The sequence below is a fragment of the Lolium perenne genome, chromosome 1 (genome assembly GCF_019359855.2).
Source record: "Lolium perenne isolate Kyuss_39 chromosome 1, Kyuss_2.0, whole genome shotgun sequence".
NCBI classification, from domain to species: Eukaryota; Viridiplantae; Streptophyta; class Magnoliopsida; order Poales; family Poaceae; genus Lolium; species Lolium perenne.
The window spans coordinates 52,934,713-52,947,808 of record NC_067244.2 but is presented as its reverse complement, the minus strand read 5'-3'; the positions used below and the strand labels follow the sequence as shown (position 1 = coordinate 52,947,808).

General features: G+C 41.7%; 1 protein-coding gene across 3 annotated transcripts; it reads left to right on the top strand.

Moving 5' to 3' along the window:
- Positions 1-2,713: 2,713 nt before the first annotated feature.
- Positions 2,714-10,457, top strand: LOC127292384 (uncharacterized). Of its 3 annotated transcripts, none has more exons than XM_051321773.2 (11): positions 2,714-3,211; positions 3,831-3,950; positions 4,027-4,175; positions 4,672-4,941; positions 5,020-5,150; positions 5,476-5,593; positions 5,674-5,766; positions 5,838-5,915; positions 6,082-6,169; positions 7,744-7,831; positions 10,290-10,457. In XM_051321773.2, the coding sequence occupies exons 1-10, from the start codon at positions 2,821-2,823 to the stop codon at positions 7,818-7,820; spliced, it is 1,515 nt and encodes a 504-aa protein (XP_051177733.1). In that variant the 5' UTR covers positions 2,714-2,820; the 3' UTR covers positions 7,821-7,831; positions 10,290-10,457. The 3 variants fall into 3 exon arrangements, with proteins under 3 accessions (XP_051177733.1, XP_051177742.1, XP_051177726.1); XM_051321782.2 differs by having other exon boundaries at positions 10,293-10,456; XM_051321766.2 differs by lacking the exon at positions 10,290-10,457 and having other exon boundaries at positions 2,715-3,211; positions 7,744-8,175.
- Positions 10,458-13,096: the final 2,639 nt, after the last annotated feature.

Genomic DNA, 13,096 nt, shown 5'->3' with positions numbered 1-13,096 from the left:
TTCACACTCAAATTCCACCAAAGCAACAAATATTGTGGAGAAACTAGAGAGAAAAACAATGGTGGAAGTCAACAAATGACTCCAAGACCTCGATTCCAAGAGTTCCCCTTACTTAGAGGAGGAATTGATTGGTGGAGTTGTAGATCTAGATCTCTTTTTTCAAATCCCTAAAGAATATGCAAGAATCATGGGAAGGATGGAGAGGAAACAAGCTTTTAAAGTTCAACAATTGAGTAGGAGAGAGAGAGAGAGAGAGAAAATATAATGGTTGGCCTTACCTCCCCAAGGGAGAAAACTAGCCGTTTGGGGAATTCCTGCGACCCAGACCGGCGGTAAAACCGGTGGCGTCGGTTCTCTCGCCGGGCAGGATCAACGCACAAACCGGCAGACCGAAATTTGTGCTGGAATCTGATAGCGCATAAGACTGGACAAGTTTTCAAACTGGCATGCCGGTTTGCTCGCAGATTTCAAATCAGCCCGCCGGAATATTTCCGGTTTCTCCGGAATAGTGTTTTGTTTAGCCTTTCGGCACAAACCGGGACACGTTTGGCTTACCGAGAAATTCCGGCAGGGGAAACTAGCACCTCCGATTTTGCACCAAAAACGCCAAAACCCCTCAAACTACAGTTTTGTTGAAAGAACTAAACTTTGACAAAGTTTTCGAACTCCGATTGAGCTGAAACTAATTTTGTTGGAAATATAACAACGAATAGAACCCCAACAAACTCGAAAACGTCAAGAAACAATAAAGATGTTCAAACTCGAAAACGCAATAGAAGATACATACAGATTCTGTTTTCGATGAACTTGGTCTTGTTGAAAAACTAGCAACAAGCTCAAGAATCTCACACAGACAAACACCAAGAAGCAACAAGAATATAGGTATGCAAATGATTGAGCTCCCTAAGACAAACACCAAGAAGCAACAAGAATATAGGTATGCAAAGGATTGAGCTCCATAAGATGATGCGATCAATTTACCCAAACGAAAGCCCCTCTTGATAGCGTGGCCATCTATCCTATAACCCGGTCTCCCAACAACCACCTTGAGACCGGTAAAAGGAAAACCTAGCAAGGCCATACCTTTGCCTTACGCATCCCGCTTGATCTCGATGACAACACTTCAAGTTTCATTCAAGCCGGAATGCCTCACTCGATCATTGTTGCTCCATGAAGACTCGTGATTGCTCTCCCATCACCACTATGGTAAAGATTTCTTGAAGCACACATCTTCACACGCCCATTATCACCGAATGGGTGACAAGCTTCAAGCATAAGTTCTCGAGATACATATATAACCCATATCGACAACACAAACACACATGTATATATATAGTGGGTTAGCTCATGAAGCATAGTTGACAAGGCTTACCATCAACAAGATCACATGATCCAAAGTGGTACAATCTTTATGCTTCATGCATTGACCAATTTGAATTTAATCTTTGCTCTTAGTCTTGGTCAACCTTGTATCTCCTCATTTTCTATCATCACATCTTGAGGTATATAGGGAACTCTTCATTTGATTGCATGCTCTAAACCATAGTCATCCATAACTTAAATCATGAGACTATCATGACACCGGCTTAGAGTCATATCTTGAATTCTTCTCTTTAAACCAAACACTCAAGATCATGATACCAATACCCAAGGTATATCTCTATCTTCATGGCATCCACACTTGAATCCAACACATGGACTATAGAAAATATCTAGGAAGTATTCCTACATATAAACTCAATAAAAACATTAGTCTATAATGATTTTCATTAATTACCAAAACACACTTAGGGGCAATGTACCCTTACACTACTTCCGGGTATAAAACGGGATGCTCAGGCTCCAGATCCTCCTCACACAAACCCTAGCACCATCCTCCACCTTCTCCCCCACGCGATCCATGGTAGATTCTAGGGGTCGTAGACACGACCGCCACAGTAAGGGCAGGGGCCGCAGTGCAGCATCCCCACCGCCTTAACACTCATCGTCGTCCGAGGAGAAGGATACTGACTACTTCCACAACAAGTTCTTCGTGTTCATCGTCCTCATCAACAAGGACCCTTTCGGCCCAAAGAGGCTCCCGAAGAAGTTCACACAATTTCCCCCCGCCCGGAGTGCACCTGCGGGAAGCCAGCTGCGGCTTTTGCATGTGGCCTAAATGGTGCTCAATTTTCTTTGCATCGGACCGGTTGGCTGCCACGAACACACATACCCGTTCAACCAATTTTTGTATTCGGGGCTCCATACAGACGAACCAAAACAAACATACTCCCTCCAATTTTTTCTAATTTACTCGAATTTAAAGTTTCGAGTCAATTAAAAGAGAGAGACCGGAGAAAGTATTTTTTAATGAACATTTTACTTGAAAAAAGAAAACTAGGCAGGAGGCAGCGAGGAGCGGTTTCCCCATGCCTCTCTGGATTTAAGAAAACGGAATGGCTAGAAATCAGGCGCCTGATTTTTAGTATGTATCAGTCGATGCTTTTAGCCTTTAGATTTTGCCTCGCGATTTGTGCAGTGTGAGAACATAGTGAGTTTCCACTAGATTGAAACTAAGAATTTAATGAGTTTCAACTAGGTTGAAACTGATAATTAGTACTATTTTTATAAGTTACAACTATATTAAAACTGAAATTTGTCACATGACATATTATGTCGCCTGAGACCTAGACTAGCTCTTAAGAAAAAGGCAGCTTCTTTCTCTCGCCATCGCACCCTTCCACTTCGTTCGCCGTTACCTGACCCTAGGGCAAGGGTTTGCTCCGTCGTCGCACCGCTCCAAAGAGACGGCGGAGAAATCGTTCAAAACCGGCCGGGACGATGACGGAATCGAGGGGGCAAGGGTCCAATCTACTCTTGGGAGGAGCTGTCGGCGAAGTTGCTCCGGAGAGCACTACCAGGTCACCTCCGCGGCTGCCGTCCGACCCAGGGTCGCCAGCGGCTTCGTCACCGCGTCGGAGCATGGAGGAAATGTCTGAATCGGACTCTGGGTCGGCAAGGGGGACGAAGAGGAAGAGGGTCACCGAGCCTAGGGATGGGGATTCGGCGGGCTCTGGTTCCGACTCCTCTGGCTCTCCGTTCCGCAGGCCCAAGGCTCCCCTGATGCCCATCTGCACGGAGGAGGATGGCACCGTGCTCTACGGCTTCACTGACGACCAAGACGTCATGGACAAATACCATGATGATATGCAGAAATACATCAAGAAAAGGGGTAAGAGTGTGTTTCTCTGCTCAGTATTTTTTTTGGGATTAGCTAGAGAATATTGCGGTCTTATAAATTGTGATATTGCCAAAACTGCTGTATGTCTGCATTTTTCTAAAAGCAAAAATAATGGTGCTGTACAACTGAAATAACAAATTTATGTGTGTTGATGATTCTAGACATTACTGGCTTGTGTCGATCCGCTGGACTGCAGCAACTCACAGATGATCACCTTTCGTTTCTCTGGCTGATTTCCCTTTCATTGCATTCGTTCTTCCTCCCATAAGCGCATGAGAGTGTGTTTTAGAACTAGAAGCTAGATGCCTAACTGACCAGCAGAATTGACAAGCAACTGGATTCATATGTTGGTTGAACCTAGGATGTTGAATGTCCAATGCAACAAATAAATACAATGCTGCCAAACGCCTTATCATTTTCGCTGAAACAGTACAAAACTGAGATTTATGAAAACTTTAGTATTCATTTCCCAAACAGTGAAATAATGTGGTTTGGAATACTTTGATTTTGAGAAAACTAAGCTGTGAAACTGGGCATATGTATATTGAGTACACTCTTTCTGACCAAGTTCTTGTATTGCTCTCATGGTTATGGATTTTTTTTTATCTAGATCGTCATAAGCGGATGTTAACACTTGCACCGTCCAGTGTCACCGAGCGCCGCACTGTCAAGGAGACAGAGTCTGTTCTAAAGTGTGCTGAATCGATTCTAAGCCTTTCAGCCTACCTGGGTACTCTTCTTAGTCTTTAGACTAACCTGGTTTTATTGTTGTTGCTATTTCTAAGCATGCTCTGTAACATGAGCAGATGGCAAGATGATAAACCAGTGCACAGGGATTGTCGTTGAGGTAGATGCATTTAGGAACTCCGCTATCATTCTCACCTCAGCATGGCTTTTCTGCACCAAGAAACCTTTGGATGATTGGACAAAAAAGGAGTACGCTACTGAGGCAAAGGTAAAATCTTAAAACAAATCGTGCAATTAAGTCATCGTTGTTCAGATTACATATAAACCCACAATAGCAATGCACTTATGTCAATGAGTTGTGGGATATGATCTAATGGAAAATCAACACCTTTTGACGTCTATATGCCACTCAAGTTGTATTTTCTTATGACATGATGATGGGTTCTAGTGCAGTGTGCTAATTGTTAGCTGGGGAATGCTATTGTCTTAATAGTATTTGCTTTGAGCTAATCAAAGTCTGTGTCAATCTGCCTATGTTTTATGAATTGTGTAAAAAAGACCATTTGAAACTAAGAACGTCTGACTATTAGTTTCAAACTAAAAAAGGAAAATATTTCTCACCACCTCTTTTGTCTATTATTGGCAAATGTTTGACCTGGTATATTTGACTCTTGGAGTCTTTTGAACACCACTTTTGGAGTTCCTACATATAAATTCTGAACACGACTCTTCGATATTCAACTCTTTTAGTTAATTTTTTTCAGGTTAATGTTCATATGTTGGATGAATCAACTTTAGAGTGTCGTTTGATGTTCTTCAGCAAGCACTATGAAATAGCCTTCTTTGAGATTAGTGGGGATATTTCATTGAAGACTATGTCATTGGAACGTAATGTGGAGTTAGGCCAGGATGTATTTCTATTGGCTAGAGATACAAATTTGAATCTGATTTATAAGCGAGACAAGGTGCAACTTGTAGATCCTTGTGAACATCAGCAAAATCACTATCAATTCCTCAACGGTCCAATTCCTCAGGTTATAGTCATCTTTTCTCTTCGGCTTAATTTTATTTAAATTTCAATTACCAAATCTCAAGTGTCATTCTGCATGCAGTGTGGGACTGGAGGTGGTGTGCTGGATGCTGGTGGAAAAATTGTAGGGATGCTATTCTACAAATTGCCTCTTGTTGCCTTCATTCCAAGCTCTCTTATTCTTAAATGTTCAACCATGTGGCAACATTTTAGGTAAGCGTTATTTTACTAAGCTTGATTTAGTATTGAAGTGATTGGAAATTTGGTGCTTTTGCAATCTTTTGTAATGCTCTATTTATGTGCGCATTAAATATCTTAATATAGCAAGTATTGTAGTGTAACTAAGTAATTAGTCATAATGTTAGTATCTTGTTTAGATGAAATAATGTATGTTGGGCTGACATAGAAAGGTAAAGAAATAAATGTTGTGACATCACAGTTTTTGTGCTCCATTTTGCACTGGGGATAAATAGTAAATTCATATGTTGTAATCACATTTTTCAACTGAACTCAACAATTTAATGACTATTGTATGTAGGCAACTTGCTCGACCCCAGCTTGGCTTGAAGCTAAGGACATTAGCATTTCTAGATATTCCCCGTATTGAGTTGATGTCACGTAAATTCAGTATTTCCTCTGGTCTCATTGTTGGAGAGGTACACCTATCTGATTTAGCCCTTTATCTAAGCATATATTATGCTGTAACCAAGATATAACTCTTGCATATTGTTACCAGATTTCAGCGAAATGTGATGCTGAGAAGCTTGGCATTAGGGCAGGGGATATTATCTTTTCATGCCAAAAAGAGCGTGTTTCAAGTATTGTTCAGGTAAAATTCTAGTCCTTATATGTATAGATCTGTGACATTTTGTTTTACTTGATTTTACCTGTTCATTTCAGCTGGAACATGTGTTGTTGGGTGTTGCTGAGGAGCATCTTGAGAAAAGCAATGATCTCAGCTCTAAAGTTGAGGTTGAGGTCTGTTTCTATCCACATCCAGAAAATGCCCAAACCACTTGTGCATTTTCATTTGAAACTAACCTTTTGTTGATCTTATATGGAGTATAAATATTCTTTTGGTCTCTTACAAGTTATCATCACTTATAGATATCGAATAAAAATATTACTCCTTTTGGCTTCGTAGATCGGTGTATTTCATGTGCGCAAACGTATACAGAGATTCATCACATTAAGAGTAGAGTTGTCAGATCATCTTGAAGTATTTCACTCAGGTAATACATACCTCCTTTATCTTATTATAGATCGTATTACCATGCCCTGTTTGAATTTATTTATTTGCAATAAAATTCTTAGTACACGAGGCAATATGCAAAAATAGCCCCACTTCATGATGGATGAGCTCATGGATCAGTCTAGGATCCATGATATTGATGCGAGGCGGGTAATGAAGCAATAAAGCTCCAGCTCTTCACGTACATCCAAAAAGTCAGTCAATGGGAAGTCCCAGCTGTCTTCATAGCATCCTTTGATTCATCCATGTAACTCTTCATCATCAACAACAACAACAAAACCAAAACACTTTGTCCCAAGCAAGTTGGGGTAGGCTAGATCCATCCATGTCACTTGCTGAAAAATAATATAATTCCTTAACTTCCATCGCTCCAAAAAGTCAGTCGTAGCCATATTCAGATGTCTGTCTGTTTTGCTCATCCAGCAAGCATCATTTAGCCACCTAATAAAAAATGTGGCTAGTATTCAATATAAAAATATTAGACTTGATCCCAGTTATGTCGGCCACCTCACTTAAAAAAACAGTTTGGTGTTTCCCTAGGTCAACCCTAGTCAGAACAGTTTTGTTGCTGAAAAGCTGAAGAAATACATTTATGCGAGGAGGGAAGGCTAAATGTCAAACTGCAGGGGTACATAGGGGCGTAATTCCCCCAAAGTTAACTACTCCCTCCCTTCCTTTCTATAAGTCAAACAGAGGTTGTAGTTTATATAAGGATTTTTCAGACAACTTAGCTTTACTATTCAGATCCCATTTCAAACGATCAGATTCCAGAAACAGATTGATATATTTGTTCATAATGTAAAGGGATTGTATGGATGGACCTGACCCAGTTTGAAGAATTATGCAACAAGAACAGTCCCAGGGGGCAGCTCTGTCCCTGGTTGGCTCAATTGGTTCATCCATCAGCTTCTTTTAGGGGATTGCAGGGATAGACCTGACCCTGGTCAGCTCGGTTATGGAAGATGGCGGCTGACCTTAGCTTGGACGAGGAAAACCAAGCCATTGGTAGCAAAGGGTGGAGCCAGGGGCCATCCCTTCCCCCTACGATTTATCTGATTTTGCCCTCCAAAATTGCGAGATATATACCCTAATACACCAGGACTATTCGGTAGAGCTTTGTCTCCTATGCTATGGTTGTAGATCTCATGTTTTCTAATCTGCTTATGACATGGTTATTGCGTTCCAGTGTTGTGTATGTGATGGCAAGGTTCTAGTGCTGTTCAAAGTCTGAGTCAATCTATGTATGTTTTGTGATTTGTCTCTGTTGGGAACTTAACGGGATATCTATAATCCTATATTGTTCTACGGATCCTCCTTTCTGCTGTAAGTCCTTGCCAAACACGTGACCATCTCCAGCTGACTTCGTGGTCTTCTTACCAGGCGCCATCACTGCATCAATCTTACTAGTGTCCGTAACAACTACAGCCTGGCATACCATTCCAAACTTTTAATTTTTTTTAACACAACTCTTGGATATTCGACTGTGATGTCAAACGAAAAATGGATATATTGACAGGAATGTGCTGAACTAACTTCATGTTTCTTAAAATGCAGACGATGAAGATGCTAAGGCAGAAGGAAACACGGGAGAGGAAGGGCCCGCAGCAGCTCCATGTGAGGCAAAGCCATGAAGAATGTGGAGGTGATCTCTATCCATGACTTCTTTGTAATGGTCATCAGATATTTAGCTAGACGCTACCTAGGATTTTGCTGTATACTCTGAAGAATGGATCACTGCCCCTGAAGTAAGGAAGTAGATGTAGTGCTGGTATCTTTTGGATGGAACTTGCTATATAGTGTTAGTTTTTATGGTACTGTTCTGGATTCTGGATCATGCCCTAGTACTACAATTGCAAGCTGTTCTGGATTCTGTTATTGTGGTCAGCATGTATGCATCTGGTTTTGAAAACAGAACTTGTAATACTTGCTATATTGCTAATTGTTACTCTCTCTGTTCACTAATGTAAGACCTTTTAGCTTTTTGTATATTCACCCATTTTGATCCGTATCTAGTCTACTTTTAGTGTGTAAATCCACTCATTTTGGTATGTATCTAGTCCGCTTTAAAATATCTAAACGCTCTTACATTAGTGAACATAGGGAGTACTTCATTTTAGTATTGTGGATGCTAACTCGCACTATTACTGAAGATTTTGTTTGTTACAATTTGGTTTGGATGGAGTGATTTATCTTTTTCTATTGCCGGAATATTACATAGAATTGGTGATCTCGCACAACACCCTATCCACTCTCATCAAAATGAGTTCACCCCATCCGTGTGTCAAACTTTTGACCAACCCATAAACTGGCTCGGCTCCACCCCATCCCTTTGTTGATCTCAAGCCAAGCACATCCTAAGAGCTCAGTCCAAGTAACAATACAACAATTGTTTCTTCCCATTTCCAAACTGCCACTTATAAACCCAACTTTGCAGCTTGACAGGCCCCATAACCCCTTTCTGAAAAGGGTCAAGTTAGATGTGGGTCGTAACAGTTATCAGGGCTATGAGTATCATATTTATAATCCACATCCTGCTTCCAAATTTATTACCTGATTCGTTGTATCAATGAACCCAAGATGCCAACAAGCAAAGGTTGAAATCTTTCATGTTTGTAATTCCCAGGCCAGAAGAAAATCTAGCTGTAGCCATAGGGCTTTTCTTTCCCTGCTCCTGTCCTTTCATTGTTTTTAGGATTGACTAGCTTAAGTTTTTGTTTTTTTATTGCTGGTCTTTTGTAACACTTCTGAGTCATCTTGGCGTCTTCCTTCTAATGCAGACAACACATTTGGGCGCTTGTTTGAGAAAAAAAACCCTCCTCTGATACATAAGTCCCGATCTAGTTGAGTGCTACCTGTGTTTCCCAATCAAAACGTACGTAGGTTACTCACAATATTTCTGCTTGTGAAGATATGTGTATTTCCAACAATGTTAATTTTCTTAACGATATCTCTAAATGTTTTTACAATTTGATATATATTGTCTCGATGAAAGGGCACAACTGCGGTTTAGACCATGCCATCTTTGTCTTGTACATCCCTCTCCATCGATGTAGAGTCACAGTTATTTGCTCCATATTCCCATAACATCCCCAGATCACAACAATAAAATTCCTTAATTTCTGTGGATCGCAAGGAGTAGAATTACCAATCTTTGAGGAGTCTATTTTGCTTATCCTGCAACCACCATGTAGCCACCGAATCAAAATTATTGCTACTGTTATATAGAAAAAAAGGGGCTACTTGATCACAATCATGCCAGGCCACCTCACTTTAAATTCTGAAATATGAGCGGTAGATGGACTCTTTACCTGAACAGAAAACACAAGTCTTGTCATTCAGACAGCTCGTGCTTGCTTAGGTTGTCTGTAGTGATAACTTTGTTGTCGCTTAAGAAAGGCATGAATATAAGGAGGGATGGGTGAATGCCAAATTGCAGTGTATATATAGGCATAGTACCACCTAACCCATTTATTAAGGTAATTAACAGAGAACACACCTGTACTATTCAATACCCATTTCAGACAATCAGATTCAGCCATATCAAAAAATATTATGCCACAGCTGCAAAAGTCTTCCATCAGAGAAACGCCTGAAGGCAAGTTTCTGATTGTTGCCATGCCATACCTAAGTAAAATCAGGCCCCAGAAATGTGGAGGCAAGTTGCATGGCCCAGTCCAAGTATCAGCACACGATATTTTTTTCTTCCATCTCTTTCCAGCCACTCATAACCCAGTTTTGTAGCTTGACAATCTGAGCAGTGAAAAATATTAGGGCTATGAGTATCATATTTCCGATCCAAGATTTACTTACAGACTTTATTACCGTCTTCATTCTATCTATGAACCCAGAACAAGCAAAGTTAAGATATTTCATTTCCGTAATTTGCAAGCCACCTAAATTCTTCCTCCTATGTTTTCCTTACTCATTCTGCCAGAAAATAACTAGCCAACTAAGTATTAATAGCACCAATATAGTTTAGGTCTTGTGATGTCCTTTTCTACCTTTCCAAGTTTTATTTTGTTTGTTTGTTTGTTTGTTTGTTTTACTGCTGTTCATTCTAAGTTGTGTCATATACTCATAGCTGTGACCTTTTTTTGCAGCAGTAGACTTGACTACAGGGGCATGCCACATTGCAGGTGCCAGGAGAACAGATTCTTTCCAGCTTCCCTGGCCTATCTGATTGATTTTTATCTGTCCCCGATAACTCTTACCGTGCTAGAAACCTGCTGCGCTAAATATTACTATGATCATGCTGGCACAAAACTATGGCATGCTAAAAACGTACTGACCCACTCATTAGTCTTGATGCATGGTGACTGTTGTTTTTGTTCAAGACGTCTACGCTGATTTTAACGAAATCTGAAGTGCGGGCCAATTTCTCCTGTTTGATCATGTACTGCTCCCTTTCTGTTGCATACTTGAGTGCTAGTAGACGATGTGACCTCTCTTTTTCGACGCGAAAGTGGAACCTTCCGAATGAGCTCTTCCGGATACGCATATGCATCCAAACGGAAGGGCGGGTGAGGAACAAAATCGACAAGACCCGTTTCGATATGTTTACCTCTGTTCATCGTGTTGCTTGCCACCGAAGATGTCGACAATGTTGAGCGTGCATCGAGATCAGCTTCTTGACGCATCTAATTTCCACAAACGGTGCCAATTGACAAGGTATCGATTTGTCAATGCCTATAGATTGTAGACTAGGGTTCTCGTAGGAAGTAGAGAGCAAGTAGATCTTGAGGGTTCATCCGAAAAAATACTCGACTAAAAAACTAGGATTGTGTTGAAGCTCCAACACAAGGTTAGTTTTTCGCAAATATGCCGCATGGTGTTTTTCACATGTTGCAAATGTGTGTGTGTTTTGCTGCAAACACGCAACTGCAATGATTTTTGTACTCCTGCTACAAATGTTTCCTTGAACCGCTGCAAACATTGTCCTCCATGCTACGTACATGTGCTGATTTTTATCACATAAATTTGTGTGACATGTGGGGATTTCCAGCAACCGGTAGGGATATGATACATATTCTTTTTTTTTGCTGCATAGGTGTTTTGAAATGTTGTGATGCTTTTATTTGGATAGTTTTGAACGAACCAATGGATGAAATGTTGCAACCACTCTACAACAGTACAACATTTTGCTGCGCGGACGGGGTATGATGTATGTTGTATGGATAAGACCGACGATATTTCTAGTTTTACAAAGACAGTTGCAGAGGTAGACGACTTTCCCCTATCATCGGGATAACGCTAAAAAGTACAAACCTACCTGACATAGGCATCCCCAATGGGCCTGCCGAAGATGGTACCCAGGGTTTTACTAAAGGCCCATGACCCGAAGTTTATGAAGCCCGGAAGCCCAACTAAGAGATAGTTTGGAAAGATAGAGTTGTATTAGGAATATCGACTTGTAACTTTTACGGGACGAACTCAAAGAGTCTCCCGGACTTTGTAACTTGTACATCACGAAACCCTCGGCTCCACCTCCTATATAAAGGGGAGTCGGGGGAGAAAGAGATGATCGATTTCATTGTCAATACAACCCTAGTTTTTAGCAGTCGAGTACTTTTCCGGCTGAACCTTCGAGATCTACTTGCCCTCTACTCCTTACGAAAACCCTAGTCTACAATCTGTAGGCATTGATCAGAAGATACCTTGTCAATTGGCGCCGATCGTGGGGATTAGAGGCGTCAAGGAGCTGATCTCGATGGCACGCTCAACATCGTCGACATCTTCAGTAGCAAGCAACGCAATGGATAGCGGTAAACAGATCAAAACTGGTCTAGTCAATTTTGTACCTCACCCGCCCTCCCGTTTGGATACATATGCGTATCTGGAGGAGCCTATGGAGATGGCGTTCGGGAGGTTCTACTTCCGCGTTGGAAAAGAGGGATCATATCGTCTCGAGGTTCCGGTTTCGTCGGGATCGCCGACGGTTGATTCCGATCTTTCGGACTCGTCGTCATCGTTTGAGTCAGGTGCCGAGGAGATCTCGTCGCCACGCTTCGTCAAGACTGCGACAAGCGAACAACTCGTCAAACTTTTCGGAAATATATCCTTTGAGTCATCTGCGGACTCCAGTATAAGCAGCGACTCGGACAGCATCGACAGCTTCGACTTCATCGACAAGTCTATCTCTGTTAGGAAGGTCTTCGCCGATCTATACGACGGTGTCACCAACCTCGCCAAGAAAAGAAACTTGATTGCTCATAGAGGATGAGATGCGGGTCCCATTTAGCAGCAGTGGTCTCACCGTTTGAGAGGCGGCAGGGGATCGAAAGAAAAAGGCAAGTGACCAAATATGTGGTGCCAAAAAAAACTCCAAGAAAAGAAAGTTGATTGCTCATAGAGGATGACATGCGGGTCTCATTTAGCAGCAACGGTCTCAACGTTTCCAAGGCGGCACGGGATCAAAATAAAAAGGAAGTAGCCAGAAATCAGGGGGTAAAAAAATCCAAAAATAGAAAGAATTTTGGTTCATAGAGGATGACATGCGGGGCCCATGATCCTGCATCGTAAACGGCTCGATCGGAGAGCGTTGAACGAGATGACGCGATCGAGAAAAAAAACAATGCTAGAGAGGCTGCCATCTGGGCCCTACAGCCCTGGGCGGTGCGGATTTGTGTTGACTCGGCTGACGAACCCGAGAATTCGTGATGCACCACGTCCCGGGCCACCATAGGAGACGTTTTGGCCGTTTTCGTCGGGCTAGGTTGCCTCAAAAACGAGAAAAAAGTTTTGACATGCACCACGGAGAGACCAAAAATCGTCGGTCATGGTGCACCAGCAACCACGGCGCGACTTCAACTTCGTCGGCCATGGAAATTTTTCTTGTAGTGCACACTGTGTGTTGGATCTGATCACAAACGATTGTAAGAATATTTATTCCTAATTGATAAAGCTCACG

Bases quoted from the DNA above. Each gene is read 5' to 3' on its own strand.
- LOC127292384 (XM_051321773.2), top strand. From the start codon at position 2,821: ATGACGGAATCGAGGGGGCAAGGGTCCAATCTACTCTTGGGAGGAGCT. The intron at 3,212-3,830 runs GTAAGAGTGTGT...TTTTTTATCTAG, and splicing joins GAAATACATCAAGAAAAGGG to ATCGTCATAAGCGGATGTTA. The intron at 5,916-6,081 runs GTCTGTTTCTAT...TTGGCTTCGTAG, and splicing joins GCTCTAAAGTTGAGGTTGAG to ATCGGTGTATTTCATGTGCG.